Source organism: Kalmanozyma brasiliensis, assembly GCF_000497045.1.
Source record: "Kalmanozyma brasiliensis GHG001 unplaced genomic scaffold PSEUBRA_SCAF7, whole genome shotgun sequence".
Lineage (NCBI taxonomy): Eukaryota > Fungi > Basidiomycota > Ustilaginomycetes > Ustilaginales > Kalmanozyma > Kalmanozyma brasiliensis.
Genome location: NW_015961990.1, coordinates 1 through 20,431, shown reverse-complemented (window position 1 = coordinate 20,431; position 20,431 = coordinate 1). Strand labels below are relative to the sequence as shown.

At 56.0% G+C, this 20,431-nt stretch overlaps 8 protein-coding genes and 1 non-coding gene across 9 annotated transcripts; 5 read left to right on the top strand and 4 right to left on the bottom strand.

The window, feature by feature from the left end:
* Positions 1-756: 756 nt before the first annotated feature.
* Positions 757-853, bottom strand: PSEUBRA_006532. The gene is made up of 2 exons: positions 818-853; positions 757-792 (listed from the first exon to the last, which is right to left on the bottom strand). It is a non-coding gene; the product is annotated as a tRNA-Arg (tRNA).
* A 145-nt stretch (positions 854-998) lies between these two features.
* PSEUBRA_005680 (protein of unknown function DUF2236) lies at positions 999-3,188 on the bottom strand (the record flags this gene model as incomplete). The annotated part of the gene is made up of 1 exon (XM_016439091.2): positions 999-3,188. The coding sequence occupies one exon, from the start codon at positions 3,186-3,188 to the stop codon at positions 999-1,001; it is 2,190 nt and encodes a 729-aa protein (XP_016289875.2).
* A 1,050-nt stretch (positions 3,189-4,238) lies between these two features.
* PSEUBRA_005679 (Rad1/Rec1/Rad17) lies at positions 4,239-5,717 on the top strand (the record flags this gene model as incomplete). Its single annotated transcript, XM_016439106.2, has 2 exons — positions 4,239-5,585; positions 5,682-5,717. 2 exons carry the CDS (start codon positions 4,239-4,241, stop codon positions 5,715-5,717), a joined length of 1,383 nt encoding a protein of 460 aa, XP_016289874.2.
* A 170-nt stretch (positions 5,718-5,887) lies between these two features.
* PSEUBRA_005678 (Transaldolase) lies at positions 5,888-7,108 on the bottom strand (the record flags this gene model as incomplete). The annotated part of the gene is made up of 1 exon (XM_016439088.1): positions 5,888-7,108. One exon carries the CDS (start codon positions 7,106-7,108, stop codon positions 5,888-5,890), a length of 1,221 nt encoding a protein of 406 aa, XP_016289873.1.
* Positions 7,109-8,465: 1,357 nt separating this feature from the next.
* On the top strand, positions 8,466-10,488 carry PSEUBRA_005677 (General substrate transporter; the record flags this gene model as incomplete). The annotated part of the gene is made up of 2 exons (XM_016439110.1): positions 8,466-9,644; positions 9,778-10,488. 2 exons carry the CDS (start codon positions 8,466-8,468, stop codon positions 10,486-10,488), a joined length of 1,890 nt encoding a protein of 629 aa, XP_016289872.1.
* A 552-nt stretch (positions 10,489-11,040) lies between these two features.
* On the top strand, positions 11,041-12,051 carry PSEUBRA_005676 (Myc-type, basic helix-loop-helix (bHLH) domain protein; the record flags this gene model as incomplete). The annotated part of the gene is made up of 1 exon (XM_059465654.1): positions 11,041-12,051. One exon carries the CDS (start codon positions 11,041-11,043, stop codon positions 12,049-12,051), a length of 1,011 nt encoding a protein of 336 aa, XP_059321664.1.
* Positions 12,052-12,096: 45 nt separating this feature from the next.
* On the bottom strand, positions 12,097-13,502 carry PSEUBRA_005675 (sulfur transport domain protein; the record flags this gene model as incomplete). Its single annotated transcript, XM_016439090.1, has 3 exons — positions 12,097-12,234; positions 12,335-13,048; positions 13,131-13,502. 3 exons carry the CDS (start codon positions 13,500-13,502, stop codon positions 12,097-12,099), a joined length of 1,224 nt encoding a protein of 407 aa, XP_016289871.1.
* Positions 13,503-14,553: 1,051 nt separating this feature from the next.
* PSEUBRA_005674 (Major facilitator superfamily) lies at positions 14,554-16,242 on the top strand (the record flags this gene model as incomplete). Its single annotated transcript, XM_059465633.1, has 2 exons — positions 14,554-15,667; positions 15,752-16,242. 2 exons carry the CDS (start codon positions 14,554-14,556, stop codon positions 16,240-16,242), a joined length of 1,605 nt encoding a protein of 534 aa, XP_059320329.1.
* A 1,894-nt stretch (positions 16,243-18,136) lies between these two features.
* Positions 18,137-19,576, top strand: PSEUBRA_005673 (Mannosyltransferase 1, CMT1; the record flags this gene model as incomplete). Its single annotated transcript, XM_016439107.2, has 1 exon — positions 18,137-19,576. One exon carries the CDS (start codon positions 18,137-18,139, stop codon positions 19,574-19,576), a length of 1,440 nt encoding a protein of 479 aa, XP_016289869.2.
* Between the last annotated feature and the right edge of the window lie 855 nt (positions 19,577-20,431).

The following is a 20,431-nucleotide window of genomic DNA, read 5'->3' as shown; positions in this document are numbered from 1 at the left end:
GACTCTGTCTTCAATGTCCGTCGATCATGTCCCGTGCTCGCGGACCTGTGTTGCAATTCAGAGGTGTCAGGATAAGTCCTACGCACCTTCTTGCCTGAGAAGTCTCGACGTCTTTCCACTTTCCGATCCCGAACCGGGGGGCCGGGACCAACATCTGAAAGCCACCACTTAATGCCGTGGCCGGAGTCCGAGCGCAGCCTCCCTCGGCAAGTGAGTGGTTTTCTTTTCCCCTTCGAACTCGATGCGAGGTCGAGGTGTGGTCAGACGGGCTGCAGATCCACACGAGATCTCGCCCTCCATCGACTCGACAGTCGCTGCTCGCAAGCCACGTTGCCGTGCCATCGTCTCGAGCCCACGTCTTCCGGGTCGCCGGTGTCAGTTCCCCGCAGCACGCTTCGAAAGCAGGCGACAAGCCACACTTTGTCGGTGTTCAGTTCAGGTCAGGCGGTGTACTCTGTCGACTCTGGCGTCTACAGACCCTTTGGCGCGCGTGACATTGGATCTCGCAAAGCCAAGCAAAAGAGTTGACGACAGCCCACATCGCTTACGCAGACATCTGTTCACCGGGAATTCGGTCGAGTATCTGCTGCGCACATTTCTCTCCGAATGATCAGCATCGTGCATCAATGCGGTGTACTACCTCAGGCGATCCCGTCCGGCCTAACCCAGCGTGTCTCTGGTGGATGACTCGACTCATCCTCTCCACCGGGATGTATCAACTCCTCTCCACCGAGACAGACAAAAGAACAAAAAATTTGACCAGCCTGGGGCTCGAACCCAGAATCTCCTGATTTACACGATTTGCCAATGTGGGTCATCGTAGTCAGACGCCTTACCATTGGGCCAACCGGCCAAGTGCATCGCAGTCTGGCTAGGTTGTGGTCATATACCTGTGGAAATTAGACTTTCCCGTTGTGTCAACGGTAACTGCAATCGCCTTCCTTCACACTTGTGCGTACAGGGATCTGATTCTCTCCTTGCGTAGAAAGTCGGCTCTATCAGCGAAAAACAGACGACACAAGAGGAGCAAACAGCAGGTACACCCCAGCGATCAAGCCGACGACTACACAAGCCATCAGGACGAGGACTGCAATCATCTCTCGCATGAGCCAGCGCCATTCCTTTGCCAGCTGCAGCACGTATTCCTTGTTCTCCGGCACATCAATGTGCGAGTCGGATCGGGTCTCGACGTTGCCTCTATCTGCATCTGCTGTGTTCGTTGACGCGGCTGCGGCGGGGTGGGATGGCATCTCGAACCGCGTTCGTTTGTTGCCAAAGCTCCAGTCGATGAGGCGCCGCATCAGCGGGCGGGAGAGCTCCAGCTTGCGTTTCTCCCACTTCCTTCGAGGGTAGAAAGTACCAAACAGGATGGGCACTTGCATGCCGAGGAATGCAATATCGGTCAGCACCTCGCGTCGAGGTGACGAGGCTGGAAGGGAGAGTGAGTCGGCCAGCGACTTGCCCAACAGGCGCCTCGAGATGCCGATGTGCGCAGACAGGGGCGTGTAGAAAGGTGGGCGACCTGCACATGCGATCAGGACCGGAATGGTGGGTCCATGCATTCTTGGTCCCGACTCGCTCCCACTTTCATTCGACTGACTGCCGAGAATTTCGACCTGGCTGAATAGATGGAGGATGGTGCACCATAGAGTGCGATCAGCTGTGTAAGCATCGCCAAAGACACGACGCAAGAGAGCAGGCTCGATGCCCATGTAGAAGCCAACGTGCCGCCAGAGAGCGATGTAGTCTTTGCGCTCCTGCGCTGTAGGCTGCACGCCGATGCGCTGCAGCATTGCGAGAGGAGCCGTCGAAAAGGCGCACAGTGTGCCGAGAAGATCCTCTTGGTTGATCGGCACGCCATTCTTCTCCACGTCGTAGACGGCGCCGCCCACATCGGAGGGGTCGTTGCGTCGCTTATCAACCAGCTTGAGGACGCGACGTCGGACAATAGTGTGAAGAAGCCGCACACGGACGGCGGACTGCCAGCCCTCGCCTCCCGAGTCTGGGCTGGCACAGCCAGATGACGGAGATGCCTTCTCGGCCAAGCTAGGCGGACGTAAACTGCCGGCTTTCTCGACCACGTCCAAGACGAACTGCGTCGTCTCCAAGAGACGACTCCAAGTGCGATCTGCGCGCGCTTTGTCCACGTTGAAAGTTTTGCTGAGTTCCTCGACGGTCGGTAGCGCCGAAGTACGAGTCGATTTGCTATTCTTACCGCTGCTCTTGTGAGCGGCGCCGGCGGTGGGAACGAGGTACGCCGTCTGCTTAAGCACCTCTGTAATTCTCGGCGATGCAAAGCCACCAGCTAGACTGAAATGAAGCAGAACAGTCAGCATGGGACCCGCATAGCGATAAAAGACATCTTGCCCTCTTCGCAGCACTTCCGCCTCTGCTTCCTGCTCGGCCGACTCGTCGTGTGTCTCGATGTTGTCGCTGGTCTGTGGCGTCCAAATCGGGAAGAGAGCATCCGGTTCGTTTTGGGCCGTGGACGGGTAGCGCGGCCAGTGTTCGAGCCCATGGACGATGTCTGAGCCATAGCGCGATATGTACCAATCCAGCCCGAGAGCGCCAGCACCTGGAGGAGGCCTGCGATCGATACCCTCCCAGAATTCTCGACAAGCAGTGCGCTCTTCTTCAGATGCGTCGTCAGCAAAAGCGCTTTCGTAGATGCTGCGCAGTTTGTCGGTCAGTCCTAGCTTGACCTGACTCTCTGTCGACTCAACGTGATCGAGGGCGTTGTCGGCAAGCGTATCGCCGACGTTACGAAGCTCTTGTAGCTTAAGAGGATGCAGACATTGTTGGTCCCATTCGGCGATGCGGTCCCACGCCTCGATCATGTCACCATCCTTGACGGCATCCAATTCGTCCCATTCAATCTCCTTCTCGTGCCGAAGTCCGCGACGCCGCGCTGTCCACTTGAGTGTAGTTGCGGCCTTCAAGCGTGACCATGTTGAATTGGTGGGCGGCAGCGGGACCTCGTGTTTCGTGTATAGGTAGTCCGTGGGAGAGGATCGGAAGGGCAGATGGAAGATGGCCACGTAGATTGAACAGACAACGTCGATGGGCAGCGCTCTTGCCCTCGGCATGAGAAGGAGGAGCACAGCCACCAGCCCTGTCAGCCCGATAACGGCTGGACTGAGTCGAGCCCCCGCCAAGGCGGCAAGTTGGTTCAATAGATGGGTGCCCATTCCGATATCTTGCGAGCCCGGTGTTCGATGGCGACTGACCTTCGAGACCTTGGCTAATGTCGACGAAGATGGAGCGAGCCGATCAAGGTCGAGCCTCTATCGTCATCGTAGTCTGGGTGGGTGTCGATCCTACTGAGATGGGCACGGTGTGAGGCGTGTGGAATGGTCGCAAAGGTAAGGAGACAAGCCGCCATTGTGGAAGACAAGATTGCTCATGAGCAGCGACTTGCTGCTGTCGAAGCTGTGTTGTGTTCCTTCTTGACAGCGATCTGAGCTCAGCAGCTCGCTTAGCGTAATCAGTCGAAGGCGCATCGTGTCCATCAGGCTGCACATTAAGATGTGGAGAAAAAGGGATCAAAAAGAAAAGTCGAGCAAGTTCATGCAGGGTCTTGATGGAAAGCAACACAGCGACCGACAAATGGCCCGAAGAAGTGAGGCAAGCCTTGGCGTGCTTCAGCATCTCGCGGATCTTTCAGAATGGAAGGGTGAGGTTTCGGCTTTGCTCCAGTACAGACCATGCTATCGAGCAATCAGCTGGCTGGAAGGGGTCCTTGTCGGGCTGTCAAATAGCGGGTGCAGTCGGCTGCGAACGTGTCCAAGGATGCATTTTTCGTTCAACTCTTCAAATCGCGTTCAAAAAAGGAGGTCGCGAAATTCACCGTAAAAATCGCCGCTCAGCTGGTCAAAGGTGGGAAGATCAGGGTCCAACACGAACACCACGCCCACTCGCTCAAAAGGCTGAGTTCCACTCTGCCCAAGCGCATGCCACCCTCTTCGTCTGTCATCTGCACATCTTCAAGCCGTTCGATCGACGACGGACGATCTCATACCTTGATCATAAATGGACTCACAAGCAGTCATCAGTCAGCAGCACCGTGACCATTTTCAGCTCATCTCACAGAGCACATCCTGGACGGATATCGACACTTCGACCAGGCTTTGGCGTACGTGGACTGTCGCATCTGTGTCAGGTCACAGCGCTGACTTGCGGGTCCAGACGCAGATAGATTCTAGCAGACAAGACGAAGAGCAGCTCTACAATTGCTCAGCATGCCTGTCGAAGCGCAAACAAGCGCAACATCTGCGATGACGCTGACCGCGACCCTTTCCGATGTCACCGGCTTGGCAAACTTGCTCAAGTCCGTGTCGATACAGACTCATGCCGTCGTGATCGCATCGAGCTCCGGCTTGGAGATCATCACCGAGCTCAATCGCACTTTGCAAGCTCACGCCTACCTCTACTCGCACATGTTCGACTCCTATCACTTCCAAAAGCCTACCAGGGACGCTCGCACCGGCTCCTCTTCGCAGACCAGAGCGAGGCGCCCACCCGCACAGAAGCGCGCCAAGGGTAAAGGTCGGCAGGACGACACAGCTGATCCCGAGATTTCAGCGAGCTCATCCGACCAAGAAGATACACAAGATGTGACACAAGATGCCAGAGGGAAACGTCAGCGAGAACTCGACGACGACGACAGGCACGCACGAGAGCCTGGTGGTATTGAAGACGAGCCTGAGAGCGTCTCGTTCGAGGTCAATCTGCAGACCTGGATCTCGTGCCTCAACATCTTTGGCGGCGTGGGTCCTTCGCGTCCTCATGGCGCCAGCAACGGTCATTCAGGCCATCGTCCAGACCAGGCGGGCGGCGGTGGAGGGACGACTACGGGAGGTCGAGGATACAATCGCACGCGCGACGGCACCGTGGATCCCTATGGCGCCGATCGTGCTGGCTCGGTCGAAAGAGGCTTTGACCGCAATCCGTTCTCATCGACCGCAAAGGCGACACGCATGAAGCTCAGTTATCAGGGACATGGCAATCCGCTCGTCCTGGAGCTCGAACAGGAGACCAACGTGCTGACACGCGTATCCATATCGACCTACGAGCCCAGCTTCCTCACCGACATGGTCTTCGACCCTCGAAACATGGTGGCGCAGGTCATTGTTGGATCCGAGCTCATGCAGTCCGCCTTTTCCGAGATCGACGCCACTTGCAAGAAGCTCTCTATCCTCATGACCTCCCCGCACTCCGCTTCAGCATACAACGGCAGCGAGGCCGAGACGAACAGGACATCGAGCATGCTCAGATTCAAAGCCATCTCGGACACGGGCTCGTCGGAAATGGAGTTCCCCGCCAGCCTGTCATCGGCTGATCCGACCGGTGTCATCGAGAAATTTGTCGCGCTTCCCGGCAGCAGCGAGCAATGGTACGACTTTACGCTGCTCTCGCGCACCATGACGGTGCTGCGATCGTCCATCAAGACATCGTTACGGATGGACGAAGCAGGCCTTATCAGCTTCCAGTTCATGATGCCAAAGTATCGACGCCAGGCTGGTGCAACCACCGCAGCAGGTCAGGCCGCTCTCGAGGAGGAGCAAGACGCCTTTTGCGAGTTCTTGGTATGTATCTTTTCCTCTTCCCACGGCTCTCTCTTTTTCGTCGCGCTGACCATCTTCATCTTTCGTTCTCGATCGCTCTGCCATGCTTGGATGTAGTGCTGTCCGCTCGACACCAGCACTCTGATCGTGTGAATCTCTTGTATTCGTTGTTGCAACTTCTGGATCAATGTACGAAAACTTATTGTCAACACTTTGAATTGTATGAATGTGTTGATGATTGTGAGCAAGGACGAAAGGACGTGTGGGTTCGAAGGCCTCTCGGTGTGCAGTCGCGGGATCAGGCGGTATACATGGCGACTCTTTCACACGCCAACCGTCTTCATGGCGGCCAGGATAGCATCGCGAGCGCGGTGTTCGGCATCGATGAAGAGGTTGAGAGCATCGTCCAGACGGCGCTTGGTCTGCGGGTCGGCCTCGATTGCCTTCTCGAGCTCCTCGCCCTGGTTGGCGAGGTAGTCGATGTGCGCGCCCCAGTCCAGTGGAGCCTTTGTAGGCGAAAGAGGGTCGCTCTTCTCCAACGCCTGCATCTCGGCGATCAGCTCGCGGCTGAAGGGCTTGGACTCGTCGAACTTGCCCGTCTCGAAGTCGAGCGCTTGCTCGTCCTTGTCGCCCTGCTGGGACGAAGACTCCACCGAGAGCTCGGAAAGCTGCTTGAGCACGGGCTGGAGGATGGTCACGTGGTGGACGCCCATCTTGGCCATGTCGAGCACCTCGCCGGCCGTAATGTTGCTGGCGCCCTTGATCAGCGGCTGCGGCTTGCCCGTCGTCTCGGCAAGCTGCTTGTAAACGTTGTAAATCTGCACCATGCGAGGCGACATGGGGTGCTGCGTAGCCGGACTGCGCACGTTGGGGAACAGTCCAGTGGCAGGATCGTGAGCCTTGACCTCGTTGAAGTAAGGGCTGATGTAGAGACATCCAGCCTGGGACGAAGCGATCGCCTGAGGAACGCTGAAGAGCGAAGTGCCCAGAGTTCGGATACCCTCCTTGAGCAGAATTGGGCCGGCGTTCATACCAGGACCCGTAGCAGGGATCTTGATGCAGAATCGGTCCTTGTTGATACCGGCGCGCTCGAACTCGGCAGCGTATCGTCGAGCATGGTCGACAATCTTGGCGGTGTCGTAGGCGTCGCTAGGGCTCGTCTGCAGCAGAACGCGGTTCGAGATGTTGCCAATGTTGCGCTTGCAGAGCAAAACGCTCATTCGGTCGTAGACGGCTTCCCAGCCCTGCGAGCCCACCTCGGAGATGGTCTTGTGCAGCATCTCCTGGTTGTCGGGGTCAATGATACCATCGCCGACCAAAATCTGGTTCGAAGTCTGATCGTGAGGTCGGACACCGGCCTCGATCAGAGAGAGGGCGACCTTGGGGTCCATCGAGTCGACATCGACGTGGAAGGTGGTCTCGGCCTTAATGAGGCCGGAGACCTTCGGCTGGACATCCTTGTTGGCGATCTTGCTGATCTTGGCAGCGACGCCGATGGTGCTGTCGGCAGGCACGGCAACGCTTGTAGCAGTGGGAGGCGTCATATTACGTGTTGGAGAGGTCTTGCTGGATTGGTTTGTAAGACGACGGCGATAGGCTTGCTTGGCATGTTGGTCTTCCTTTGCTCACGACAGCTTGGTCTTATATTGCTTGAATATTGACAAGCTCGACGTTGTTCTGCGATGCGCGACTGCTGTCAGAGAGGGATGATTCGCGCTATCTGATCGACGTGGACATGACTGACTTACAGCGGTACGACAGCAGCGCAATGTATTGACCGACGAGTGTTTACAGGTCCCTGAAAGTGACCTGTACAGGCGTTCATCGATTTGCTGCACTACTATAGAAAGCTCTCCGTGCTCTCGCTGCATTCACTCATCCGTTTGTGGGCTGCTGCAGCGATCCAATCGGGCATCTCGACCTGCCGAGACCGAGAGAAGGTTGCCCTGCACCGGACCAGGTGTCGCCTAAGCGCAAACGCGGTACAGGTCCACACTTGATCTCTGGAGACCTGTGCAGTCAAACCACGCCACCCCTACCAGGCCTGCACAGGTCGCATCGCTGAGATTCGGGCTCGTGGACCCACGAAATGGGATCGAGGTCGCTCACGAGGAAATCGCGGGGGGAACTTGGATGCTTGCCCTGCACAGGGCTCATCTCGCTTATGATAATATTCTACCGCGCCGCTCCACCTGTGCAGGCCATGGATATAGAGCCTGTGCAGGCGTCCGCCGAGCTCGGGCCTGTGCAGGACATCGGCATGCTTTCTCCCCGCACGAACATGTGGCTTGAGCCCTTGCCGGCCAACTTCCCGGCAAAGCACTGTGCAGGGATGCTGCCCAGCTTTGATCGGTATCTTGGCATGGTCGCCCGGCAGCCGGTTCAAAATGAATTAATCCTCCGCTCACCAGCGGCATTCATTCAGGGTCTAAGAATTACCCCAGATGGAAGCATCCCCCACACTGATGTTCCTGAAACCTTAAGCGAACGTCGACTGCAGTTGCTGTGCAACGAGTCATGGTCTCGACGGCCGTTTTTGCCTCTCGGCTTCGGGAACCATTGCCGTTGCACCATGTTCCGTTGTCGTTGCACCTTGGTCCGAACTCCGCCCGAGCTCCTCGTGATCAGTCCTACCTACCTGTACAGGCCAGTCAGAGCTGTTTCCCCACAATCTCCGTGCATGTCCAGCTGAGACCTCCTTGAGTAGGACGATCCCGCCAAAGGTCCCTCCTTCAACAACATCACGACCGCATTGCTTCAACTCACGAACATAAATAGCAAGCTCAAGATTGCGTCTGATCAAGAATGACGCCTCTTCGCTCACCATACTCAAGCGCTATCTCAGGCGATCGGGAAACGAACAACAATACACACGAACATCTTCCATACATGGACCCAAACATGGACGCCCACACCAGCGGCAAGGTGTCTCTCAAAGACGCCGCCTCGTTCGAAGACAAGAAGGACGGCATCGACGTCAAAACCTACGATCATCAAGATGGGCGGATGCGCGACGACGAGGGCATCTATCGCGCCGAGAGCGAGCACCCTGAGCTGCGCAATGTCGACGCGGTTCTCAAGAATCCGCTTCACGGCATCCCGCGTGCCACATTAATGGAGCAAGTCACCGCTTTCTGTCAGCAAAATGAGCTCGGAGAGCACGTAGAGCTCTTCAAGAAGGCGGCTCTCGTTGCACAGTCGCCTCACGACTTCGAAACGATGCCTGAGCTGGACGAGGACGACAGATACCACATTCGAAGGGAGACAACGCATAGATGGTCGATTTCGAAGCAGCTTTGGATGCTTGTCTTTGTCGTATCTCTCGGAAGCGCCGTGCAAGGCTGGGATAACACCGGTGCGAACGGTGCCAATCTGTCCTTCCCGCAGGAGTTCGGCATCGAGGACCAAGGGTGGCTCATCGGGTTCATCAACTCGGCTCCTACGATCTCTGGGCTGATGTCAGCTTGGCTCAGCGACCCTCTCAACAATTGGTTTGGCCGACGATGGGTCATTTTCATCACAGGTCTCTTCACCGTGTTCCCGGTTCTGGCGCAAGCCTTCACTCGGAACTGGTGGGAGCTGGCTATCTGCCGACTGCTAATCGGCGTCGGTATCGGCTGCAAAATTACGACGATTCCTATCATGACAGCCGAATCTGTTCCTCCTGCGATTAGAGGCGGTCTGGTCATGTCGTTCCAGCTCTTCGTCGCATTCGGTATCTTTATCGGCTTTTGCTCGAACATGATCTTTTACAACATTGGACGTATCGCCTGGAGGGTCCAACTCGCCGCGGCATTTGTTCCTGCAGTGCCCCTGCTGATCTTGGTCTGGTTTATCCCCGAATCGCCTCGATGGCTGCTCAAGAAGCGTCGCTACGCCAAGTCCTTCCGTAGCTTTTGCAGGCTGCGAAACAGCAAAATACAAGCAGCTCGCGATCTCTACTACGCTCACGCTCAGATCGAGATCGAGCGACACTCCTTCGAAGGATCCACCTACCTTCGACGCGTCAAAGATCTCTTTGTTGTTCCTCGTCTCAGGACGGCAACTTTGGCCAGCTTCATCGTGATGCTCGCTCAACAGGTAAGTTCGAAAGACGTGCAAAAGATAATGATTTCCTCAATTGACACATTATCGAGCCTGAATTTTTGTCACCTTCGCCACCCCCTTCAACATCACCATCACCATCACTCATCGTCATCACCATGCGAATCAGTGCTCCGGCATTGGGATTATCGCCTTTTACTCGAGCACGATCTTCGCTGAATCAGGGGCGAGCACCAAGCAAGCTCTCGCAGCCTCTCTCGGCTTCGGGGCCGTCAACACGCTATTCGCTTTGCCAGCGGTCTGGACGATCGACACTTTTGGCCGACGAAATCTGCTGTTGTTCACGTTCCCCAACATGGCATGGTGTCTGTTTGCGGTGGCAGGTGCTTTCACTTTGAACGCAGATAGCTCGGCTCGCACGCCGTTGATTGCCTTCTTCATCTACCTGTTTACAGCATTCTACTCGCCAGGTATCGGGCCAGTTCCCAACGTCTACGCATCCGAGGCATTCCCTCTGTCTCATAGGGAGATGGGCTCAAGTTGGTCGATCTTCGTCAACAACACCTTCTCGACCATCTTGGGACTGACCTTCCCCAGTCTGCTGGCAAAGCTGGGCCCCACGGGGGCGCTGTGCTTCTACGGCGGCACCAACATCTTTGCCCTCCTCATGGTTTTCTTTGGACTGCCGGAAACGAAAGCGTTCACGCTAGAAGAGCTCGATTTCGTCTTTGCCGTGCCAGCATCGCGCTTCGCATCCTATCAGGTTCGCAGCTGGTTGCCCTACTTCATCAAGCGCTACGTCTTCTGGCAGAAGAACGCATCCCTCACGCCGCTCTACCGCTGGCAAGATGGTCAGCGCTCGATCTCGAGCGCCAAATGATCCATCTCGCTCCATTCTTTCTCATGTTGCACTTGTCTTTGATTGCGAAACGGAATGCTAACGATTGCAAGCTTCGGTCGATTCCTCCTGTGTTTGAAGCGTGGAATTGCCGCGGACTTTGGCTGTCAAGGAACGAACAGAATGAGCGTGGGGGAGCAGCCGCCAAAGCAGGGTCGCATGGCGCCTAATTAGATATTGTAGTTCCCGAGTGCGGCTAAGGCACGAGGTTAGCGCTTGGGCCCTGTGGCGGATGAACTTCCCCGCATTCTCATCGAGAAGGCTAAACAAAGCACCGCGCAAGTCTGAACCCGCCTTTGTGAGCTTGCCGTAATGCCGTCGTGAAGACAAAGCAACACTGCTCACTTCGGTGCAACGGGGCCGACCACCGACCGGCGTATCTCGCTGAAGCACTCAGAAGCGCTCAGACCCAAGGGTCGTGCATTAGGCCGTTGACCCCCGGTCAATATCGTCGTTCGCCTCATCGTTCAACGCCGTCAATACATACTCACCACCTTGCAATAGACCTTTGCTTGGAGTCACAGTCTCAAGAATATGGCATCGACACCATCTCTTTTCAGCGAGCTCAGCTTTACGGCCATTCAAGAAGCATTCCCCTCGCCTCATCCAGCCATCGGAGCAGAGCAGGCCTCGCTGTTCTCGCAACCTTCGGATCCATCGCCTTCCTCGTCGACAGCTCGTCCAAAAGCTGTCACGCGTCCTTCGATTGCAACTTCCGACGAGCAAGATACTTCTGTCGATTCGGTGGCAAGAGGACAGCGAAAGAGGAAGCGAAACTTCACCAATGCAGATCGCGTCGTGCACAGCGTGATAGAGAAGCAGCGACGAGAAGCGTTTAACGAACGTCTTCAATACCTCGCCGATCTCATACCGGAGTTGCAAGAGCTACCGACATCGCAGCTGTTCAAGACGGTCGTTGTCAATGCGTCGGCGACGTATCATCAACGCCAAACCAAGCATCTCGAGACGTGTCTGCTCGAGATCGAGGCTCTACAGCGCAGATGTGCCAACCTTCAGCAAACTGTTTCGACACTGTCAGGATGCAATCCAAGCCAGCTTGCCGGGCCAAGCTTGAGCTCAGCCGAATTCGCCCGTGTTGAGCTCGAGATCCGCAAGGACCTAGCATCTCTACAGCAAGCCAGCCGCGCTCGTGCAAGTTCAACATCGACGAATCAATCAGCCCACACCGAGGCGTCAGAAGGACCAGCTCAAGCAACAGACATGGTCTCAATCGAATCGCAGGCAAGTGATCCAACGCATGTCCTAGCCGATGCATCGCTCGCCATATCGGCAGGTCTATTCGCCGCATCACACTTTGAGACCTCGTCGACGAATGCAGACTTCGCCCATGTGACGACGAGCGCCGAGGATCTGGCCGCTCTCGAACGCATTCTTCCTGGATTGCTGCCAGGTGCACCATCGGCAATGATGCCCGCTTGCGAGACGCCACAGGTGGCGGTCGCACCCATGCCGTTTCCATGGGAAAGCTTCTCGCCGGGCAACTTTTTCTATCGACAACTGCTCGAGGCTCGCGAACGCACGTAGCATGATGGTCCTGAAAATGAAAGTTAGCATTGCAAGTTGAACGGATCATAGCGAGCTGGCGATCTGTCCACCAACAGCCATGGAAGCGACGAAGACGAACAGGTCCAGGACGCCCGATGAGCTGCTGCGGGTGACTGTCTCGACACTAAGAGAAGCGAGTGATGTCAATGCCGGGCCAGGACACTACAATGCAAAGCGAAGAATAAGTCGTTCGGTCAATAATGAGTACGGCTATGTTGTTGATGCGGATATCACCGAATCGCGTTTGTTTGAAGATACTTACCAGTCCGGTCGCCCCCCATCCGAGGCCGAACAGCACAGATCCGCCGATGAGTCGAAGATCGATCTTCGAAGGGTTGGCTGGCGTTCTCCATTCGGGCGCGACGAGCGACAATTCCGGTTGCAGCTGCGTGTCGAGCTTGGCTGGTCTCTTGGAATCGGACTGAGCGCTGCGTCGACGCAGCTCGTCCTGCTTTGGCTTGACCTCGCGGAAGTAAGCAATCGAGGCAGGGATGATACCACCGATAGCTACCATCGCTAGAGAAGGGTCCCAAGCACCGGAAGAGATGAGCTCGGGCGACAAAGAGAGGAAGCCGAGCACTTTGGTCGGTCTCATCATCCCACTGACGGCGAGGGCGAAGGAGAAGTGGATGCCTACGAAGAAGGCCATGATCCTTGCTGCGATCAGTTGATACGATCTGTTCTCTTGTGGTGGCGCAGAAGGATCGATGGCTCCGAGTAAGCCGGGCACGCTGCGGTAGATGATCGCGGGAGCTTGAAGTACGAGGAGCGTCCCAAAGTCAGGCTGCGGGAACATGCTTGGAAGATGGCTAGCGAATGTAGTCTTGATGGCCGCTGATGAGGTCGCAGAAGGGGCCGTCGTTGTGACCCGGGTCGCGACAGCAACACCAAAGAAGGTCGCAGTGGCCACGAGCGACCTCAGTGACAGCCTCGAAAGCCCGCAAAGGAAGTGTCCGGATGTGCAACCGTTGCCCAGCTGAGGAAGCTCAAAGGAAATGAAGGAGTCGTCAGTCGGTCTCGTTTGCTACAGATTCATGGACGACTAGAAAGACACTTACCTTGGTGCCGAATCCTACCATCGCGCCGAGCCCGGCCAATTTGAGCAGGGAAGCGCGATGGACATTGGTGACGTCGTCCAGAATCGACACGCCGAGCCCGGCCTCGACCCAATTGCGGGACAGACCAAGGATGACGCCCCCGGTCAAGATGCCTGCCGTGAAGTATCGAGCAGCAAGCGGGAAGATTGAAGATTGCGATGCAGATGGATCGCCCTTGATTGCTCCCAGGGTCGACGACACGGTTGAATGAAAGAAGCCCGAGATGCCGAGGACCATTCCTGACTTTGACAGCAGCGTATGTAACGATGAAGCCATCATCAGCCCGCCAGCGAGGCTGTGAAAGGGCGTGCAGTCGGCCAAGCCCGCCGTCATCTTGAACGATGCTTCGTCTTGGCGTAATCGAGAATCGAGCTGTCAAGATTGTGAACTCAATCCTAGAGGAGGACGGAGGAAGAAGATGTATGATCTCGGACCCTGACGAGCTGGCTCGCTTTGGACCCTTTCGAGAATGGACGACACACACACACACGGCTGAGAGAAAGGCTGATCGGGCGCGGATCGTGTCGATTCGACACCATCCCCGACAGCGCCGACTGATCCGGCTATTCAAAAACAGCCAAAGGGGAAACTGTGCTTCTGCCGGTTCCTTGTCCGTGGCGCGCGTCACCGGAAAGAGCAACACAAATCGAAAAGGGCCATCATCCTCGCGGAGTCCGAGATTTCACTTTTGTTCGTCGTGGACCTGCAGCGGATGCCGAGGTGGACGGAAAGGAGCCGGTGCAATCTCGACTTGACAGCGCTGAGAACGTTTCAAGCCCGAGCTCGAGAGTGTAGTAGTCGGACCAGATACTTGCGAGCAAAGCCGGCTCGAATAGCTAATGCCGCGGCCGCCGCCGTGAATGAAGCCGACCGAGCGGAAATATCGTATGTTCGGCTGTCTATCTTGGCTTTCGCCGCGATGAGCTTTGTTTCCCGTCTTCGAGCGTCGTGTTGCTCTTTGTCCTCCCTCTCACTTCTTATCCCGAACCGGCGCCCGAGTAGCAGAACAGAAGGCTGCGTCACGCATGTCTATCTGCTCTCCTAGCACCTTTGTCGCTCGCTCTTCCGCGACCGTATAGAAAGACCCTGGCAAGATGGATCGCGCTTGAAGAGACCAAGGAAGAGCCAACGCCGGCCGTCACCCCTTCGATCGATCACTCAGCCATCAATCTGAACCCTCGAGCGCATCGTCGATCACAGAAGGGCCGACGAGCAGCAGTACAGTCCCGTCCATTCCTCGAACAAGCTCTGACGCTGAGCCGATCGAACGCCGACCTACAATTACGCTTGGACTTGCACAAGAGTGCTCGACATAGACACGACACAATCACATAGAAAGCCTCCGCACAGAACACGATCACAGCTGCGCACGCAGAACAGCACAATGAGCACAAAGACGGAATCAGAGTCTGCAATACCTCCCGTGGAGAACCCACGGGAATGGACGGCCCGCAAGAAGACTAGAGTCACCCTGATTCTTGGCTCGATGGTGTTGTCTTACACCTACCTGTCGACATCCTTCGCCTTGTCAGCCAATTCGCTGCAGCGACAATTCAACGCCAGCGCCGAGGTCGTCACTCTTGGTCTGTCGCTCTACGTCCTGGGCTTCGCCCTCGGACCACTGCTCATGGGCCCGCTCGCTCAGACGAATGGTAAACGGCCCGTCTACGTCGTCTCGTGGATCATTTTCACAGCCTGCTGCTTCGTCGTCTCGGAATCGAACAACCTTGGCAGCATTCTCGCTTTCCGACTCCTCAGCAGTATAGCGGGCGCATCGGCACTCAACAATGTACCAGCATCGTACAGCGACATGGCGACTCCAGTGACTTATCCGCCCTTCTTCACATGCTACGGCTTTTCAGCATTCGCAGGTCCAGCACTGGGAGGTCTCATCGGCGCCTTCGTCAACGAGCGAGCAGGATGGCGATGGAACTTGAGGCATCAAGCGATTCTCGTCGGCGTCGTCACTGTGATCAGCGTCCTTTTCGCGCCCGAGACGGACCATCCACGACTCAAGCGGTTGCACGATGCCAAGTATGGAGTGCGAGATCCAAGCTTACCCGTCAGCGAAAAGGTCAAGGGATCGCTGGCATCTCAGTTGTCCCACAAGTCGAGGTCCTTTGGCAATGCAGTGGTGCGATCGATCAAGCTGCCCTTCCAATGGCTGCTGACCGACCGCGTGGTGCTGGTAGTCTCCATCTACACGTCGCTGCTGTACGCCATCATCTACGACTTCTTCGTCATCATCCCGTTAGCCTTCGTCACCATCCGAGGCTTCCAGGCCGAATCGATAGGGTTGATCTACATTACGCTATTCATCGGATTCGCAATGGCGTCGGCGAACTATCTGTTCATTCAAGGGGCCATCAATCGACGGCTTCGGGCCAAGAGAGGCGAAGTGATGCTGCCACCCGAGACATCGCTCATCCATTCGATATACGGATGCTCACTTGCGCCGGTAGGGCTGTTCTTATTCGCTTGGACCGTGCCGTTTACGAGTAAGTACATTGCTCTCTGATCCTGTCGACTCTGATTTCAAACGACGCTGACCTCAGTACTTTTCCTTGCTCATCCGAACACAGACATTCACTGGATCGTACCGGCAATCGGCATCGTCTTGCTATGTGCTGGATCGATGTCGGCGTTCACGTCGCTCATTCCCTATCTTGTAGCGTACGGCGGTCCTTCGGCTCCAAGTGTGCTGGCCGCAGCAGGCTTCTGTCGATCTGCGCTAGCAGCAGCATTGCCGCTGTTCACGCGCCAAATGTGTCGAGGCATCACGGTGCAAGGGGCGACGAGCTTGCTGGGAGGCCTCGCGCTGCTCTTGACACCTGTGCCGCTTTTCCTCTACATTCACGGCGGCAAGCTCCGTGAACAGGTTAGGCAACGAAAGGAGGCAGCTGCAGCAGCCGAGGCGGCAGCAAAGACAGACGCGAGCGGACCTGCGACGACAAAAGAGATGGGCAGAGAGGCCCCAATCGGAGCGCGTGTCCCACCAGGTGGCACAGTCGAGAGGGAGGACTCGCACTCGTCAGCCGACGCTTCCACGGCTGTTCCCGAGTCAGCGGCATGATTGGTCCGTTCGTGTGACAATAGACATACACTTGCATTCGACTCGTTCGGATTCGTGAATGCGCGAGAGTCGAAAGAACCCGGCAGCGTTACTGAGCTCGACCACATTGCGCAGAGACCCTGCAGGAGTCACGTTATCAGGTACTCAGGAGCGTGCCAACATCGAGCAGATTCGTCGCTCGGGTGGCCAAGGTCTCCTCTGAACAATGGCGATGCGTGTGTGCGCCTGGATAATGAGATGCAGGTCCAGGTCGACGGCGGACCCCCGCGCTGGCGAGTCGACAGTTGGGGAATGACAAGCAAAGGACCCTGCGCGGATCGAAGGACCCGTGGGAGGTCCGGACGTGAGCCACTGCAGGGGCTGGTGCGTCGTCTACATGCTCGTGGCACCCATTCGATTGGTACCAGTCTTTTGGGTCAGACGCAAACGCGACACACGATTCGAGCTAGGAATCATTATGATAAGGATCACATGCAATCGTCATGATTGCAATGAGCGAGAAGTCCTCTGACGACAGACATTGAGACGGTTGCCCCCTTCCATATCGTCACTCCCACAAGAAAAGTGCGAAAAAGTTGACCGGCGCAAGCAGTTTCAAGCGCCGACTGAGGAGAAGAGACGTGCTAGCAAGTTGCGACGCAAGACGGCAGCTTCGTATGCTAAGGTGCATGCCGCCAGTCGCCAGAGTGCCATGAACATATCGAATGATCGTATTGCCCTTTCACGTCACTGACGTCGAGGCTCAGAGGATGTTTCCGCTCGAACAACAATGCTCTCAACCGGCGGCCGAAAAGTTTTGATTCAGACGCAAGGAAAGCGCGTCTCCATTGTGCAGGGCAAACACCTCTATCTCCTCTGCGTGCCAGCTAGACTGGTCGTTTGCCTCGTCAATAAGCGGAATTCCTCGGCGTCAAGCCTTAAATGATTTTCGCCCACGTTTTCGAGCGTTGAGCACGCGGAGCTCGAGCCTTGTTGTGCGATTTTGCTTCGGTTTTCTGGCTCGAGTCGCGGTTTCCTGCCACAGACAACCTGAGCTCTAAATTCCAAAATTTCAAAATCGAGGGCGCGGGGGGCGCTCGTTGGATCGCCTGTCAAAACTGCGAGAAGAAAATCGACGCAGCTGCTAAGCGAGCGGCGTCTAGGCACGTTGATGGAGAGAATGTTGCTCTGTGGCAATTGAGCCAGCACGGCAGGGCACAGCCTTGTTTTGCCATTCTTCTTGACCTTCTCCTGCGTGGGTGCGTGCATGTGCCTGTGCATTTCGCTGCCGGTCGGCACAGTGCGCAGAAAACAAAACAAGCGTTTCATGCACACCTGTCCTTGCTGTCCTTCTTCGCTGCGTCGAATTCCTTCTTGCCAGCTTGCCGAACCTCTCAAGCAGCTTGGCAAGACCCCGAAATCGAAAGCTCCCTCGCCCAAAAGATGGGGAAACCAAGCAGTCTGGCGGAGTTGCGTCGCTGAACTCTTATCACTCCTTCTTCGGCAGGACCAGCAAGTCAAAGACATGCACCACCGAGCATGCCCGACCGTGTGTGTCTGTGTGTCCTCTAATCCCTTGAAAGCTTTGCGTCACCTCGGCGTGCACGAAGCCTTGTCAACCAGCTGCAGCTTTACATGCATAACTTATTGTTCTCGTCCTCTGAGCTTCCAGGTCCACCGACCTTCTGGACCCACAAAGTTTGTACGCTCGACCCTGCGCACCCTTGCCCCTCGAATGCAGTCAAGCTCTCCCGCCTTTTGGTCCGCCCCACAGCCCGGTGTACTCCAACGGCGTTGATCAGCCTGTTGACCTGCGTGTCGATCCGGTCAAATGCGTTTCATCATTTGATCCTCCTCCGCCTCTTCTCCTCCCACCACCTCTCGCTCTCGTCGCCGTCGTCGTGGTGGTCACCCAATGCTTCATCAACAACCACATTCGCAGAAGGTGCCTCTGCTTCCGTTGCAGGCGGAGGGCCTTCCATGCTCTCAACACGGCGACTACGATGACTGCGACCTCCTTTATCCGACGCCTTCCAAGCATCACTACTGGTCTGCAACACCATGGGCACGACGTCTAGGCGGCTTGGCCGACTCCTCGACAACAGGGCTGGTCCCTACTCTTGTCGGCCTTCCTTTGCTCGTCTCCATCATTGCGCACATCTACTTTCGCATGTTCTCGACACTACATATCTTTCTCGCCGTCGTCTGGATCGGCCTGCCTGTCGCAACCACATCAACACTAGCCGCCGTCGCATCACGGTACCTTTCCAAGAGCAATGCAAGCCGCGACAACCTCAAAGCCGCCCTGCTCACTGCTCTGCTATGCACCGTCGCATGGCGCACCTTCACCGTCAATCATCATCATTCGCTTCCCGACCTCGACTCGTACCCTCGCAATAGCAACAACGAGACCGTTTTCATTGCCGTCAACCTCTACAACTCGGAGCATCTTTTCCCTGCCTTCTCGGACAACCTGCTCCAAGTCGTCCACCACCTCGGTGAGGAGAACGTTTTCATTTCGATATACGAGAGCAACTCGCACGATCGCACCAAGCAGCTCTTGTCGCAGTTCGAACGCGAGCTTCACCTTCGCGGCATCCAGAACAGCATCCGCATGCTCGACAACAACCGCAGGAACGACATGGACCGAATCGAGCGACTGGCTCTCATCAGGAACGAAGCGCTCAACCCAATACAGTCGGGCGTTCACGGTCTCCACGGTCGCACATTCTCCAAGCTACTCTGGTTGAACGACATCTTTTTCCGCCCAGAATCGGTACTCGAGCTCTTTTCGACAAACGGCGGGCGATTCGACCAGGTCTGCGGTCTCGATTACCTGCCGCTCGGCTTCTACGACACCTGGGTCATGCGCGATGTCGAGGGCAATCGACAAACGCCGCTCTGGCCGTACTTCCACCTCGAATCGGACATTGCTCGATTGCGCAAAGGCGAGCTCATCCCAGTCAACGCCTGCTGGAACGGCATGACCATCTTCGACGCAAAATGGTTCCTTCCAACGTCGAACTCGACAGCACAACCTGGTGTAGACGACGGCCCGATTCGCTTCCGCACGCATCCCGAATGCCTCGCCTCCGAGTGCCTCCTTCCCAGCTACGACATTCACGTCCGCAGCAAGCAGCGCCCGCAGATCTTTGTCAACCCGCGAGTCGTAGCCACCTATCAATGGCGCGACTACCTCATGTACGACTGGATCATGCGCTCCAACATCGTCAATATCTGGAGTCGCATCTGGCAAGATTTGATCAGCCACTCGCTCTTCGGCTTTTTCGTCGAGATCGGTCGCAAGAAGGACGACTGCGCGGAGGCACTTCGACGCGGCTGGAAGCCGTTATAGCGCTATGTACATAGATAGATAGATACATCATTCTTTTAGACAATTTGTTTTGCATCGCTCCTTGCTTCTGGTTCTCGTCTCCGCAATATCACATGGGCATTCAGCTTCGAAGAACTGGCTGCAACTCTTGCGCGCCTGCACAGCTATGCCCAAGTTGGTATGAATTTTTAAACTTCCCTCGTGATGCTGCACAGATGGTTGATGTGTGTTTGAGTCACAGAGCTTGTTTTGTGTGAGACCATGGAATGCAGCAGCTGAGTAGCAATGAACACAGGCACAATCTGCAATTGCTTGCAATGCTGCACACATTGATGGCCAGGCCAGCAGAGGCTGTGTGGCTGTCTGTGGGATGCAACCAAGTGTATATGGTGTGTGTGTGGAGCTGGAGCAACAAGCAGGAGGCGTCTGACAAGGCAGAACAATGCACCACCGTCTCACCGCAAGCTGCCAACCTAGCCCTAGGCCGTTGTCCGGCTTGGCGGGTGACGGAAATATTTGCCTGCCAAATTTGAGGGCGACGCAGTTTGAAACTTGGGTGCCGGAACAAAAATGGAGACTGGTCCAGTGCTGCGCCAGAATGAAATTGGATTTCAACTTGGGCGGAAAAGGTGGAGGCAAGGGTTAGGGTTTTATGGCAACGGTAGAATGATGTTGGTGCGTCAGTGGCCTGGCAAGACGGTCCAATTGAAATTTCAAGTCGGGAAATTGAATTGGCAGGAAGGCGGTCAGCTTCAAAACTAGAGATGCATTGTATTCATTTTGGATTTCCTGGCAATTTCCATCTGGCAGGCAGAGGGCACCATCTGGAAGACGGTCTGATACAAGCAGCAAGGCGGTCAGCTACAAAGGCAAGAC